The 16089-nt window shown below is 38.9% G+C and overlaps 1 protein-coding gene across 26 annotated transcripts in view; it reads left to right on the forward strand.

Annotated features, from left to right (window-relative positions):
• The window catches only part of ptprk (protein tyrosine phosphatase receptor type K), a 182926-nt gene that overhangs the window by 130376 nt on the left and 36461 nt on the right, over positions 1-16089 (forward strand). For all 26 annotated transcript variants that reach the window (XR_013800614.1, XR_013800615.1, XM_079639051.1 and 23 more), the window contains 6 exons: positions 1610-1719; positions 1895-2096; positions 6376-6481; positions 7785-8058; positions 9284-9320; positions 14941-15076. Coding sequence is in view for 24 of the 26 variants with exons in the window: in XM_079639051.1 (XP_079495177.1) it covers positions 1610-1719; positions 1895-2096; positions 6376-6481; positions 7785-8058; positions 9284-9320; positions 14941-15076 (865 nt within the window). In the remaining 2 variants the exon portion in view is untranslated. The remainder of the gene's footprint in view (positions 1-1609; positions 1720-1894; positions 2097-6375; positions 6482-7784; positions 8059-9283; positions 9321-14940; positions 15077-16089) is intronic.

Raw genomic sequence — 16089 nt, forward strand, 5'->3', positions numbered from 1 at the left:
CGGAGTCTCTCTGTAAGTGCACTGCACTCGCAACCAAATCAATCAAAAATCACAGCCAATCAGAAGAGCGTGTGGGCGGAGTCTCTCTGTAAGTGCACTGCACTCGCAACCAAATCAATCAAAAATCACAGCCAATCAGAAGAGAGTGTGTGCAGAGTCTCTCTGTAAGTGCACTGCACTCGCAACCAAATTAATAAAAAATCACTGCCAGTCAGAAGAGCTTGTGGGCGGAGTCTCCCTGTAAGTGCACTGCACTCGCAACCAAATCAATCAAAGATTACAGCCAATCAGAAGAGCGTGTGGGCGGAGTCTCTCTGTAAGTGCACTGCACTCACAACCAAATCAATCAAAAAATCACAGCCAATCAGAAGAGAGTGTGTGCGGAGTCTCTCTGTAAGTGCACTGCACTCGCAACCAAATCAATCAAAGATTACAGCCAATCAGAAGAGCGTGTGGGCGGAGTCTCTCTGTAAGTGCACTGCACTCACAACCAAATCAATCAAAAAATCACAGCCAATCAGAAGAGAGTGTGTGGGTGGAGTCTCTCTGTAAGTGCACTGCACTCGCAACCAAATCAATCAAAGATTACAGCCAATCAAGAGAGTGTGTGGGTGGAGTCTCTCTGTAAGTGCACTGCACTCGCAACCAAATCAATCAAAGATTACAGCCAATCAAAAGACATATTAGATAGGCTAGAGTAGATGTTAATAAAATCTCACCTAATGCTGTAAACATAGACTGCAGAGAGCCCTGTCATCTGGTATTATTAAAGGTTACAAATAACAACTCAAATTAAATATAGGCCTAATGCATTTTTTATTACAACAACTTTATAATATTTTAATGCTATAAGTAAAAAATATAATAATTATGTAATATAGTGCACAGATTTAGCAAAATACAAATTTATACTAATACTAAATATATTATAAAATAAATAAAAATGTCTAGCCAACTTACGTCCTATGGTCATCATTAAATGACTTTCCTGAGGTAAATGTAACGTTATGTAACATTGTAGCTTTCCGCAGTTGAAAAACACTGATTGGTCGATATTATGTACGAGGCATATTCATTTCGTTAAGTTGTAGGCTACTGTATCTTTCAACACACGCTAACACCTATTGATCATTCGTGTTCATTTACTATTAACTAGGCTAGTAAAGAGAGATGATCCGTTCACGTGCCATTTGAACTAAGGCGCCACAGCGATCTGTCACATTTAAAAGCGCCAAAAGGTATTTATTGTTTGAATTAGGTAAAAAAATTGACAGAATCTGAGAGCTGAGAAATAATTTTTTATATCAAAAGTAACCTGCTCTGTCTAGTCTGACGGTGTTAGTGTCCTCTTTGCTTCTTGATTTTTCTCTGCGTGAAAAAATGGATGTGTGGCGTGAGAGAGTGTGAAAATGGTCAATTGCGTGAGTCTCACGGTCAATGCGTGAGAGTTGGCAGCTCTGTATTAGTATCAGCACTGCTCATCATAAATGCATATCAATTTGTAGCCAAACATCTGATGGCAAATTCTCCACATTCTGTAAGACACACAACCAGCCAGTTCTAAAGCCAGTTCTGCTAGCATTCAGTTTTCTCTCTGTCTGTGCTGTAGTTCCCGGTCCAGTTCCCAAGGAGTTTGTGCGAGCGACTCCGTCTGAGGATAAGATCTCACTGCAGTGGAAAGAGCCTCTGGAGCCAAACGGCATCATAACCCAGTATGAGGTAATGCGTGCCTTATTCACACTGTCTTTTACATCTCAGATTTGTGTTCAAACTTGAATGCTTCTGCTCTCTTGCACCACATTTACATTTAGGTTAATTTCTTAGTATTTTATTATGAAGAACTAAAAATAAATCCCAATATATTCTAAATGTGTTATGTGTTGGGTGTCTCCAGATCAGCTATAGCAGCGTTCATTCGTTCGATCCGTCTGTGCCGCTGCTTCGTCCGCCCATGCTCGTGTCGTTACCCTGGAACACCTCGCGACACAACTTCACACAGCTGCACCCGGGAACCACATACCAGTTCCTGATCCGGGCCAGTACCAGCAAGGGATACGGACCCCCAACCACACTCAACGTCACCACCAACATATCAGGTATGCGTATGAGTTGATGTTGTGTCTTCTGATTGGACCATTTGTTCAGGCTGTGAAGTCAGATTCTCACATATCTATAGTCACCAGGAGAATTAATTATATTACGAATGAGAGTATCTGTTGGTATGGAAAGAGATGGCAGAAAACGATGAATTTTTGACATACTTTTGTTCTCTCTGAAATGAAGTGATTTTATTTGCAAATACAATAACGTTCAAGCGTCTGGGGTCAGTGAGATTTTTTCATGTTTCTGAAAGAAGTCTCTTCTGCTCACTGAGGCTGCATTTATTTGATCAAACATAGTAAAAAAAGGTGAAATATTATTACAATTTAAAATAGCTGTGAATCTATAGTTAAGTGTAATTTATTCCTCTGATCAAAGCTGAATTTTCAGCATCATTAATCCAGTCACATGATCCTACCGAAATCATACTAATATGCTGATTTGATGCTCAGGAAATGTTTCTGATTATTATTAATGAGGAAAACGTTGTGCTGCTTCATATTTTTGTGGAAATCCACAAAATTTTAGTTTTCAGGATTCTTTGATGAATTGATAGTTTAAAAAGATCAGCATTTATTTTAAATAGAATCTTTTGTAACATTATAAATGTCTTTACTGTCACTTTTGATCCATTTAATGCATCCTTGCTGAATAAAAGTATTTATTTATGAAAAAAAAAAAAGTTTTGACCCAGAACTTTGGAACCTAGTGTAATATATGTGTGATTTGTTTTTTGTGCAGTGTAATCAGTATTTTAATAACTTGATGCGTTAACCAAAGTCAGCTCATTTGTGGTTTACTAATTGAAATAAAAATAAATAATGTGTTCTGTAAAGATGAATGAGCCCTTTTTTGTTTGTTTGTTTTAATTTGCATCTGCTTCTGTAAGGATCTTGAATTGCAGGCTGTAATCAGCTGAATTGAATGTAAAAGCTTCTTCCTGTGTTGTGCTAATGAGCGACGAGGAGCGTAACCTCATCACGTCCCCTCAGGCTTTCTGCCACTTCACCGCTTGCAGATGTCATACAGGCATGATCAGGGCAAATATGATTTCCTAGCATTTCAGAAATACATCACTTTAGATTTGTTGCGAGTTGAGAGAAGTGTAGGTGGAGCTAACAAAACATGCAGGGATGAGGAAAGAAAACCTGCTTTCGAAAAGAGAAAGACAAATAGACTTATTCATGCAGAGTCAAATATACATTATAGCAACAGTGTCGGTATTATCAACTAAAACTATCAAAAACGTCTCTGATTACGACTGTAACCCTTGTTCCCTCAGTAGGGAACGAGACACTGCATCGTATGGCGACATTTTTGGGGACTTCAACGTGACTGCGTCTGAAGCACATGTGCAACTAGTCCAATCCTGATTGGTGCCGCGTCACCTCGTGACATGTGACAGCGTAATGCGGAAGCTACAAAGGGAAGCCGGCAACACAGTAACGTCAGCTTTTAGAATGAATAGAATAGAATAAGGCATTTATATAGTGCTTTCATATGTACTACTGTACACCCAGTGCGCTTTACAATGATGTCGGGGGCTCTCCTCAACCAACACCAGAGTGAGCATCCACTGGAAAGATGTGACGGCAGCCACAGTACAACAGCGCCAGTGCGCTCACCACACACCAGCTATAGTGGAGAGAGGAGAGAGAGTGATATAGACAATTCAATTGATGGGGATTATTAGGAGGCCATGATTGGTAAGGGCCAATGGGTGGAATGTGGCCAGGACACCGGGGTTACACCCCTACTCTTTACAAGAAGTGCCATGGGACTTTTAATGACCACAGAGAGTCAGGACCTTGGTTTTACGTCTCATTCGAAAGACGGTGCTCTTTGACAGTATAGTGTCCCCGTCACTACACTGGGGTGTTAGGACCCACACAGACCACAGGGTGAGCGCCCCCTGCTGGCCTCACTAACACCTCTTCCAGCAGCAACCTGTTTTTTTCAGGAGGTCTCCCATCCAGGTACTAACCAGGCTCAGCCCTGCTTAGATTCAGTATGCAACCAGTCTTGGGCTACAGGGTGATATGGCTGCTGACATTTTAATGTGCTTTTAATTCATTCAGCTCCCAGGCATGCAGGAAGCGTGGCAAAGAGGCGCAGCATTTTGTTCCCTTCTTGGGGAACAAGAGTTACAGTAGTAACCAGAGACATTCCCTTTGAGGGAACTTGTGCTGCGTCGATTGAGGAACTATGGGGAACGAAATACCCACTATGCCATACTGACAAAGGCCTGTCCTGGTGTGGACTGTTCAGGCACAGCTCAGGAAGAAAGCACTTAAGACCCTGGCGTAGCCAGCAGGTCAGTCTAAAAAAAACCTACAACAAAGGTCTTGTTGCCATACTTAGTACCATACTTTAGGTTGAATGGGCTTACTGGCTGAGGTGAGGGCAGACTTCTTGAGACCAGAAATTGCCTGATTGTTAGTTTGGTAGCCGGGCAGCCCTCTTAGGGGGCCCGAAACATACCAACAACTGGTCAGTGTTTCTTGCCGAGCAAAGTAGATGTAACTTATCTTGGTCCGTTGACACAGGAGGAGGATGAAGGCCTGTAGGACTACAAGCCAAGGCCAAAGAGTGCCAGGAACAACGTCTAGATCCCCCTGCCGGGACTCTAACCTGAGTTGCAGGCCTCATCCTCATAATGCCACTAAGGAATCAAATTACTAGGTAATGCTCCCCCTGAGGTCCACCACTTGAAGAAGGCGACTGGTAGTCACGCAGACTTTAAGTGTGGTTGGGGGAAGACCGGCAGAGAGACGGTCTTGAAATAACTCCAGCACTGAAGCCACTGGGCAGTTAACTGGGTCCAACTAACAGCAAGAGTAAGCTTTCACTTATGGTAAAGATTCCTCTAGAGAGGCTGGACTCCACAACCTCAGTTTAGAGACCTGTATTCAGGAACTGATCCCGCTCAAGGGTCCCGTTTCCCGTACAACGACGTAACTCCCTGCTTAACTACGATAGTACGATGCATCGTTGAATAAATCAACTAGCTACTGTAGTCACGACTGTTTCCCCAAACTGTATTGTCACAAATTGGTAGTTCAATCACGTTGGTTAATGATGTCACACACGTGGTGGAGTAATAACTACTTTAATTTAATCTGTTTGAGATCGAATTAATGCTAGATGTTTTGCTATAAATTACGGACATTGCATCTGACGACTAATTATAATTTTTCTCAGGTATTTTGCTTTATTTCCAGATTCAATCATAGGCTCGTTCTTACGTACTAGCGCACATTCGCTCATGTGCACTTTTCAAAAACAATCTCGACAAACTAAAAGATGTAGGCTAAATATTTGTATACATTCTAAATAAAATATATACTGAATGTCAGCTTGCTTATTTGGCTTAAGATAAGGATTTATTGAATCCACATGTCATGCAAAAAAGAAACTCTGCTAACATTTAAAGATATAAATATAAGACATAAAGATATAAATATAAGACAAAAACGTATAAACTAAAATGAATTACTAAAACTAAAACTGTAATAAAAAGCAAAGCTAAACAGACATGAAAAGGACAAAAGCAAAATTTCAAAATAAAACATACAAAACATTAATAAACACTGTAATAGTATATAAATATTACTAAAATAATGGATCAATTAGTTATAGTTAACTACATTAGTTAACATTTACTAACAATGAAAAATACTTGTAAAGCATAATTTCAACATTTACTATACATTATTAAAATATAAAGTTGTATCTGTTAATATTATTGCATGGACCGGAGCTAAAAATATATTTAGTTGTAATAAATACTACTGTTACTGCATTTACATTTAGTCATTTAGCAGACGCCTTTATCCAAAGTGACTTACACATTAGGAATACAGCAAGCGGGTCATCATGAAAAGTGCTCAAAATACAAAGTTTCAGACATTGCTTAGAGTAGCATAAGCCAGACAAGGGAGGATTCAAGGAAAAAGAAAGTTTTTTTTTTATTATGTGGTCAAATATTTCTTTGAAGTGCTGTATTTCAGTTTGTTCATTTATTATATAGTTGGTATAAATGTATGTGTTATGTACAGTATTAAGTTTAATGTCATCAAGCAGTTTGAGATGCTCATTGTTTTCCTGCAAACAGTGACTTGTTTTTCAACAGGGTGGCTGTAGTTGAACTATACTCTGAAGTTTGAACAGCTTGTACAGTAGCTTCACAGAGTATTGAGTTTCAGGGAAGCTTTGCCAGCACAGGATTGTATGAATGGGAAAATGTTGACACATTCCCTCTCTCGGTCTCTGTAGCGCCGACTCTAGAGGAGTATGATGGGTCCGAGGCGTCCCTGAACGAGACGGCCACCACCATCACCGTCCTGCTGAAACCTGCCCAGGCTAAAGGAGCTCCTATCAGGTGTGTGTGAGAGTGTGTGTGTGTGTTCATCAGCCTGAAATGAGCCTCTGCTGCTGCTGCTCACATATTCACTCCCTGTGTTTCTCAGCTCTATCTCTCCTTCAGCTGTTTCGTATTCCTCTCAACACTTGCACAAACACTCTTCCTCTTCCTCTCTCTGCGCTCTGTCTTTCAGTAATTCAGTTTTTCAGAGTGACAGACTCATTCCTACAGACAGCCTCAGATGGAAGAGGAGGAGAGACTTATTTTATTGATTACATTATTAGTTTAAATTCAATTAAGTATGGAAAATGCAGAAAAAGACCATTGGGAAAGTGAAGGGAAATATGGATGCAAAGCACAAGAAGCCATTAGAGCACAGTTTTCCCAGTTTTTCATATGAACATACAAAATGTAAAATTATTTAACCCTGTAATGCCTGACATAATAGTCAGACAAAACTTTTATCTGTTAAAAAAATGGAACAGTTTATTAAAGTAAGATGAAATTCTCATGCTTGAAAAGTAAATCAGTAATTCATCTGATCAGTATCTTTATAACAGTAGCAGATACTTACGTAAAATGCATTTAAATATCAATATGGGCCAATAATGTCTTAGTAAGATGATATTTAAACGCTTAGATTTATGATCAAAGCTATGTAGTTTTAAATCATATAATGCAGTTCAATACAGTAATGATTGACAGATGAACAAATAAACCATCCTCAAAAGCCTGATGATCATATTTGATATTTTTCTAATAAATTATGTCTGGATGACCAAGTAAACCTCAATCGCTTCAGTCCAGGGGAAATATTACTAACAATATCAAAGTTATTGTTGCGTTTCCTTGATAAATCAGGCCAGATTTGACACAGAAAGACATGTGAAGCTTGAGCTGAAGGAGGACATTTGTACAGTTACACTGAAAAACTTTTACTGGATAAAAGAGTCTAAACTATCTATCAGAGACAGAAGAACTGCAGGAGATGCAAAGTCTTGATCATGTTCATCATTTAGAGGCCTTAATAATTTGCATATGCAATATGGTAAAGTAGGTTTTATAGGGTTTGGTAACTTTGGTGAATGGGACGTGTGTGTAGAAACTCCCGTAGATGTTGTCCTCCAGTCAGCAGTGAGTAAAAACACAGAAAAAGCAGAATGAATTAAACAAGAGTATGAATATCCCAAAATTACATTTTGTCTGTGCTTTTGGTTGTGTCATCAATATCCAAATGAGAGGTGAAAGCTGAGGGATGTTGAGTTCTCAATGTACATGTGAATAAATGTGCTGATTGTGATGTTCTGTCGGTCCTCCACAGCTCGTATCAGATCGTGGTGAAGGAGATCAACCCGCAGCGAGCCCGACGGGAGGCCGGTGGCGGGGAGTGTTACCGCGAGCCCGTTTCCTTTCAGAGCGCCGCCAGCACAGGCCTGCCGTACTACTTCGCTGCGGAGCTGCCGCCCAGGAATCTCCCAGAACCGCTGCCGTTCACCGTGGGAGACAACAAGACGTACCACGGCTACTGGAACGCCCCCCTCGCACCCCGCAAGAACTACAACATCTACTTCCAGGCGGTCAGCAGTGTGGAGAAGGTCAGCAGACGACAGATGAACACCCACATCACTCATATCAACACATGCAGTGACTGACAGCACAACTCGATCGCTACCAGTCTGTCCTTGAGCAAAATCACATTTATCTTGCTTCAGGCCCTTTTATTGGTGTATTACAACTTTCTTTTGCATTGCATGCGACTGTTAAATACATGACAAAGTCAATATCACACCAATGACAAGTCAAATACTAATAGAAATATTGGGCAGTCCAATTTTTGTCCAGATCATAGCAGCTCAGAAGTTGTGTCCCAAATGACGCACTATACACTTTGTACTTATGAGCGTAGACAGGGTTTGAAATTAACTTTTTCATTCAGCAGCCAATTTGGCTATTAAATGTTTAAGTTACCGACCATTCAGAACTTCTACTAGCCAAAAATAAAGAGCCAGACACTACGTCACAGCACATATTTATTATAAAATTTGGATTTCATACATTAATTTCTTATTCAAACAAAATCCTGTCATCCAGCATCTCCTCCATGCCTCTTTCATCCTCATCCTTTTCACCAAAAATGTGTTTTATGTGGACAGATCAATACAGTCAAAGAACATCAAAAAAGCATGTTGGAAAATAACAATGACTTTTCTGTTACCCAAATGCTTTTTAATCTTCGCTATTGCTTCAATGCAAATGAACAAGCGTGCCATTATATGTTGCGTAGTGACTTGTGTGTTCAAGCAAGCCAGATATGAGCAGATTCTGCGCAATACGCTGTATTTGATATATCATGATCTCACAAGTTGAGTATTTGTGCACGAAATCTGCACAGATTTGACTTACACGAACTTCCCCAGCAAAGTGAGTAAACATAATAAGTAACACGGCAGATTGGCTAGTGATGTGACAGCGTTACCCATCACAGTTGATTTTTACCCACATTTAACGTGTTGGCGGGTGTTAGTTTCAAACCCTGAGCGTAGTGAATGAATTTTGTAAGGATATTTTGTCATTCATCATCATCCGTCGGATCGCCCCTCCCCCTCCACTGTGTAATTAAAGCCACGTCTGTTGAGTTCAACATCCCACACTTCGTTTTTCCGCTTAATTTAGTGCGTCATCCGGGTATTCAAAGAGATTAAAATACGAGTCATTCTACTCGATTTGTTTCACAGAGATCTGTTTCGACATCTTTATGTTATTGTGCTCTGCTATTAATAGAGTTTTGAGAATTAACTGTAAATTGTTGTTGTTTTTCAGGAAAGTAAAACGCAGTGTTTGAAACTGGCATTTAAAGGTAAGCCCTTTCATTTAAGAGCATGCATCTGAATCTAATCTCTCTCTGTCTCTGATGTTATGATGTAAGAGCGTGTTAATGTCTGAAGTCTCTGAGCTTTCAGCAGCGTTTTTACTGGGACACTGTTTGATTATATCGACAGACTATAGATAGATATTTGATCGTCCTTTACCATTTTGCTCACAATAACCAGTTCTGTTCAGCATCAAATGCATGTATCATTTACTTAAGCATTAAATTTATGTAACAGCAGCATAAAACAATGTTGCCAACTGATTTACCAAGTTAATGTTGAGAGAGACAACATTAATATTTCAACTGCACTGTATGAATTTTTTTCTTCTGCTGAACACTCGTTGACGATCACACGTTGATCTGATTGGTTACAAGGTAGTTTGTGACGTCAGAAAAACCAGCGATTTCAAACAGTGTTTTTGAGACTGTCTTTGGTTCACTGCAGTTTTAAGGGGAAAATACTCAGCAATGCTGTCAATTTATGAATTTACACAAGGTTTGTCTTAAAGCATGTTAATAACACCACATAGACATATAAACTACATTTATAAACTGGATTTTCACCACAGCGGGACTTTAAATGATGTTAGAATTGTATTCAGGAAATTCCTAATTAAACATTACTAAAGCGAGATGCATATTTTTAAGAATGTTATTCAAACACTTTAATAACTTTTTAATGGATCTAAATACAGTCAGTAACAATACAAATCAAACGCAAATAACAAGCATGCAAATTGTATCAATGTCACCATGCAGTCTGGGACAGTATCAGCCGAAAAGTGCTTTACATTCAATCTGAACTAAAGTGATGTTTATGTATGCATGTCATACATATCACAGGACTAATATATTTCATTTGTATATATATATTTGTTTTTGTTTGTGTGGAGTTTTGTATATAAAAATAGTCGTTTATGATTAGAGTTTAATCATAAAGGCCTATTGAACATTTTGTTTTAACGTACATATTTTCTCCAGCTAAATGTCCAATTTGTTTTTGAGCATGAAGTGATACACGTGTGTATAAATTGTGTGGTGCGGTAATGACAGTACAGAAAGCACCTTCGGTCGTGTCTCGGCTGAGTTATTGCACATTATTTCCTCCTCTGGCTCTTCATTAATTGTTTTTCAGCAGGAAATCGAATGATAAAAGTCTGCCCGAGGCTCCGAGCGCTCCCAGAACGGATTAGATATAGCCCACGTCATGTGTTGTTTAGCAACAAAAATACATTTTTTGTTTTTAAGCATGGAATTTTATCTCCAAAATGGACGTAATCCAATTTCCATTGAATTGCTCCCAGTGTTTTTCTCTCCGATCAGACTCATAAGAGCTGACAGAAACACAAGTGTCCTGGCAGGGGGCAAAATTTGATGTCTGAACCAATACAGCCGTGCATCTAAAACCTCACCACGCCGCCCATTAATCACCTTTTAACCCAAGTGTCAAAACTGACTGCGAGACCGCCTTGCAGGCGAGGTCACAGGCTCTGCTTTTCCTTCATGCCAGAGAGATGGACGTGAAGCGTTTCTTGTTTCTTGAGTTATAGATTACATTTCCCCACTGACATGCTGAAAATAAATGGTGACATCTAAATTAGCTGGGTTTGTTCAAGTCATTAATCGATATTATTTAACATAATAGAATCCGCCTAAATACACTGATTTATCAGATAGAAATAGCTCTTTAAGGTAATAATTCAAATGTACCGTTTTTTACAGTGCAGACGGGTGTAAACTAGAGACTAACCCACAGCAACAGTACATGAAAACACTGATCTAGTGGAAATCTATTAAATATTGACATTGTATGAGCGATTTTAGAATAGTGGGATCATTGTACGCATAGTAGTATTGCTACATACATTAGGTTTGTAAATAAAGTAACAAATATCAGTTCACACACTGTAAAAGAATAGTTGAGCTAACTTAAAAAAGATAAGGCAACGTATCGCGTTCAACTTTTTAAGTTAACTCAACTAATCACTATAGTTAAATACTTTTGTTCATATATTGTTTTTTTACTTAAAAAATTTTCTCAAGGCAACTAAAAAAAATGAACCAACTTGAAAAAAATAAGGCAATCACGCTCAACTTTTTAAGTTAACGCAACTTTATTTTTTTACAGTGCACATTTATAAACAAAAGATTGTTTTCAGATGGACAGAAAAAAAAGTGCAGCGTGTCAAGAATAGCCGTGTTCATCTGTCAACTGAAGGCGTTCCTCGCTGGATGATTGACAGCTTTGTTGATCATAATGCAATCTATTTGTACGCATTGCAACATCCTTGCGTCCAGCGCAGACACTTTGTTGTCTATTGAACTGAAATATAGCCAGAAATATAACTTATACCGCTAGCATCTGCAAATAAAATTTGAAACCAAAATGATTATTTTCAAAAAGGTTTTCTAAATGCTCCCAAAGCACGATGGACAAGCAGGTCGTCCCTCACTCCATTGGCTGAGCCAGAAGTTAACAAATTTATATTTTGACAATGTCACAATGAAAGTGTTATTATTATTATTATTTTTAAAGTTTGTTGTAAATTGCTTATTAAAATGTTTAATGGAAAAAATATATATAGGATCTTATTGGACCAGCAGATAAACAGATCTTTCAGCTCCCGATAGTAGTTCTGTCAGCTCTGCTTAAAGTCCCCCTGTGGTGAAAATCCAGCTTTTAATGTTGTTTATATGTCTCTGTGGTGTATTTCATTTGCTTTAAGATAAACCATGTGTAAATTCATAAGTCGACAGCATTGGTGAACCAAAGACAGTCTCAAAAACACGGTTTGAAATCGCTGGTGTTTCTGACGTCACAAACTACCTTGTAACCAATCAGATCAACGTGTGATCGTCAACGAGTGGATCTCTGAGCTGAGTGAGTGAGTGGGGGCGGGGCTCATTTGCATATTCATAGAACCACGTATACTAAATGAGGCAAGGGTGTCGAGATACATTCAAGATATTTTAAGGCATAAACATTTCATTTAAGGAAAAAAAACATTTAAATATGTCATTTTGGTGATCAAAGATGAGTTTTAAGGGATAAAATGATTGACTACAGGGGTACTTTAACATCCGTTCTGCAGATCCTGCCCTGGTTATGTGTTATTGACAGAGACAGGTCGAGTGAAGCTAACGCAGCACTCGTGTGTGTTATCGGTTCTCAAAGTCTCGAGGAAGAGTGTGGTTTGATGATGAAGGCCCGGTGCATTAGAGCAGCATCTGGCCCCGGGCTGCTCACTATAGAGGACAGAAAGCCGTGTCACAGCGCCTTTGGTTTTGTGTGAGTGTTATTGTTGGGTAAAATAATCTGCCCCACAGACCCAGAGGCAGGAGAGTACAGCTGATGGCTTTATTTAAGAGGCCCATGTCAGCGGGTCATTGCCTTATCACTCTTAAAAGCTTATAGTAGAGCTTCAGGACACAGCGAAGATGCTTTTACTTCTCTTGCCCAGACATCTCGCACAATGCAGCATTTACACGCAAACTCACGAGTGGAGTCAGCATCAGGACGGCCATAAATGTCATACGCATCGAGCTGGAGTTTGGATCAATAGCCGTAGATGGTGTAATGATAGGTGTGCTGTTTTATCGGTGTGCGAGAGGTATTTCAGTCTGCAGTGATGTATTTCTGACAGGGTTATAGACCCGAAGCTCCACTGACTCAATAGAGGAAGATCTGGACAAATCACACCGTATCAACTCAGACTAGGTTGGAATTATCCAGACTTATTTAAAAAAAAAATTGTTTATGTCATTGCATTGGACTATATAAGAAACAAATGGCAAAAAAGCAATTCTGACAAAAAATTATTAATATTTTATGTTATATTCTATGTAGACTCCAGGACGCAGTTAATAAGAAAATGAAAACAAGACTATAACCAAACCATTGGGTCTCATTCACTGAGCATGCGTACGCATAAATGTGTGTGTGAAATGTGCGTATGAAAGTTTTTAAGAACAAATCACGATTCACCAAAAATGTAGTAATTAAATGTATTCTACATTTATGAAAAAATATAGTAACAACTGAAACCACACGTACGAAAAAAAGCTCTACGGCCTTATAATCATGTTAAGAAGTTATATTTCATCCTAACACGACTATAATTATATTTTCATATTATTATTTACGGCTACTATTTAGAGTTTCATTAATTGTATTATACAGTATAATCCATATATAAAATTATGTAATACAATGATTAAATAATACAATTTAATTGAATTTGAAATATATTCCATCATAGGCTACAGTTAAAGAGTAATAAAAGCTGTGTTATAGCTTCAGCCGCGAGGTTTCTCTGAATAACGCAGATATACGTGTGTGTGCTGACTAATGAGAGCTCTGTATCAAAGGTGTTTATTGAGTTTGAACTGGTGAGAATGACACAGTTGGCATTGCTCAAGGTTTGGTCGAGAGCGCGTCTGCAACTTTGACAAGAGTGACGGAAGGCTGTGAGGAAAGCCCTTACATGGAGATGTGTGGGCGTGTTTATGCAAATGACTGACCGCTCATTTACAATACTCCAAATTCACTGAGATCAGAACAAATGTGCATAAGAATGTGTTGTGAATTAGGCAGAGATTTTTCATGAGAAGTTCTTCTGTGTACAAATTCAAAATAATCCATGCATTTATAAGTGAATGAGACCCACTGTTTCATTTTTTTTTTACTTTATGTTTTTAAACTTTTATGTCATATATAATTAAGTGCTTTACATGTGCTTTAGTATGTTAGTCAACTTCTATATAACATGTAAAAAAAATATTGAAACAATGATTTAAAATGTGCTTTAAAGTAAAACTTTAATTTGACATTATTACAAGAGTGCACTTTTTAAAAGGTGTTAAGAAACAGTCATAAAGTGTCTCTCTATAAGTGGCCTTTTATTTCATTCATATAGTGTTATCTGCAAGTGTAGTTTTTAAAACAGTGTACTTTTAATATTTGAAGTATACTCTACAAGTGCACATTTAAAACACCAGAACAAGAGACAGAAAATGCAATATTTCCTTCTTTGCATGTGAGTATTGCATGTGTGTTTGTGAACTGTAGTGTACAGTGATTTGACTACAGTGTGCAGCATGAGACTCCCACAGGCCTTACACTGCGTTTAGCTCGACATGGCATCGTTCACGCTCTGTTCTTTAGGCTGCGCTCCGAGCCAGCGTCTTCGCTTTCAACTGTTTCACACGTTTATTTTTAGAGCAGACTCATTTCTGTGTTTTGCATAATGTATTCGTGCCAGGTAATAATATTAGCGTTCAACAATGGAATGATACTGTGGTTGTCTGCCAATGTTTGGAGAAACATATCCGACAGTCATTTTCAACCCATTCTGTTATGTTCTGGCAGCGAGAGAGAGAAAGAGATCACAGAGCGAACTGATGGCAGTTTATGTTTGTGAAACGAACAGTTTGTTTGTGGTCATAAGACTTTTGTGATGTTTGAAAGTGCATTTGGAACAGGATCTTGTAGAAAGAAAAAGGCTCTTAAATCATATTTGATATGTTGAATTTGCTAAGCCATTGCTCCAGCCTAACACTCATATGGGTGGATGTTAAATGAAACCTACTCTGTCTGTCCATGCAGGGGCCACAGAGGAGCCGGAAGTGATCCCAGATCCCGCCAAACAGACGGACCAGGTGGTGAAGATAGCGGGCATCAGTGCTGCGGTCCTGGTGTTCATTCTGCTGGTGCTCGTGGCCATCCTTCTGCTGAAGAAGAGGTAAGATGTGGCTCTGTAACCGTGCGTTTGTGTAATGTCCACGAGCACACGACATCCTCCACCCACTGCCATCTCATCACATCATCAGCAGCTCACACCTCAGAGAGAGAGAGAGAGAGAGAGAGAGAGAGAGAGAGAGAGAGGCAGACCTGGATACACACTTTCATCAGGACAGTTTCCTGTTCCTCAATAATCAATCCATCATTAATCACCCGTTTACACCGGACACTTTACTGTATCCGACCGCCTTTTCAGAAACAATACGGGTCGGTGAGCTGTTTTTCAAAAAAGTCTCTTCTGCTCACCAAGGATGCATTTATTTGATCAAAAAACTGTAAAAACAGTTAAAAAAAATAATTTCTATGTGAATATATTTTAAAATGTAATTTATTCCTGTGATTTTGGTGGAAAAAGGTGGAAAACTTGCAGTGTAGTTTGCAGTTCACATTTGAGAGGACACATCATATTTGATGTTTGTGAGTGAAAGGAAAGAATGGAGTGTGTGTTGAGCGTGTTTGGCTCTGTCTGTATGTAAATGAGCGCAGGGTTCAGTGCTTTAAGAGCCTGTACTGGACTCGACTCCTCTCCACTGGTTGTTATGAAGGGGTGTATTTAATGTGCAGCCCCAGATCTTCAGAAAAACTCTTTCTTTCTTTCTTTCTTTCTTTCTTACTTTCTTTCTTTCTTTCTTTCTTTCTTTCACTTCTCTATCCCTCTATCGCTCAGCAAACAGCCTGTCACCGTTTCTGGCTGCTGCTGTCTGATGGCTCCATCATGTGGTGTTTACTTGAACAGCAGGCTGTGTAAAACACACACCGATGGATGGATGGATGGATGGATGGATGGATGGATGGATGGATGAATGGATGGATGGATGGATGAATGGATGGATGGATGGATGGATATATAGATAGATAGATAGATAGATAGATAGATAGATAGATAGATAGATAGATAGATAGATAGATAGATAGATAGATAGATAGATAGATAGATAGATAATTCATCTTGAA

This window comes from Phoxinus phoxinus, assembly GCF_949152265.1.
Source record: "Phoxinus phoxinus genome assembly, chromosome: 16".
NCBI lineage: Eukaryota > Metazoa > Chordata > Actinopteri > Cypriniformes > Leuciscidae > Phoxinus > Phoxinus phoxinus.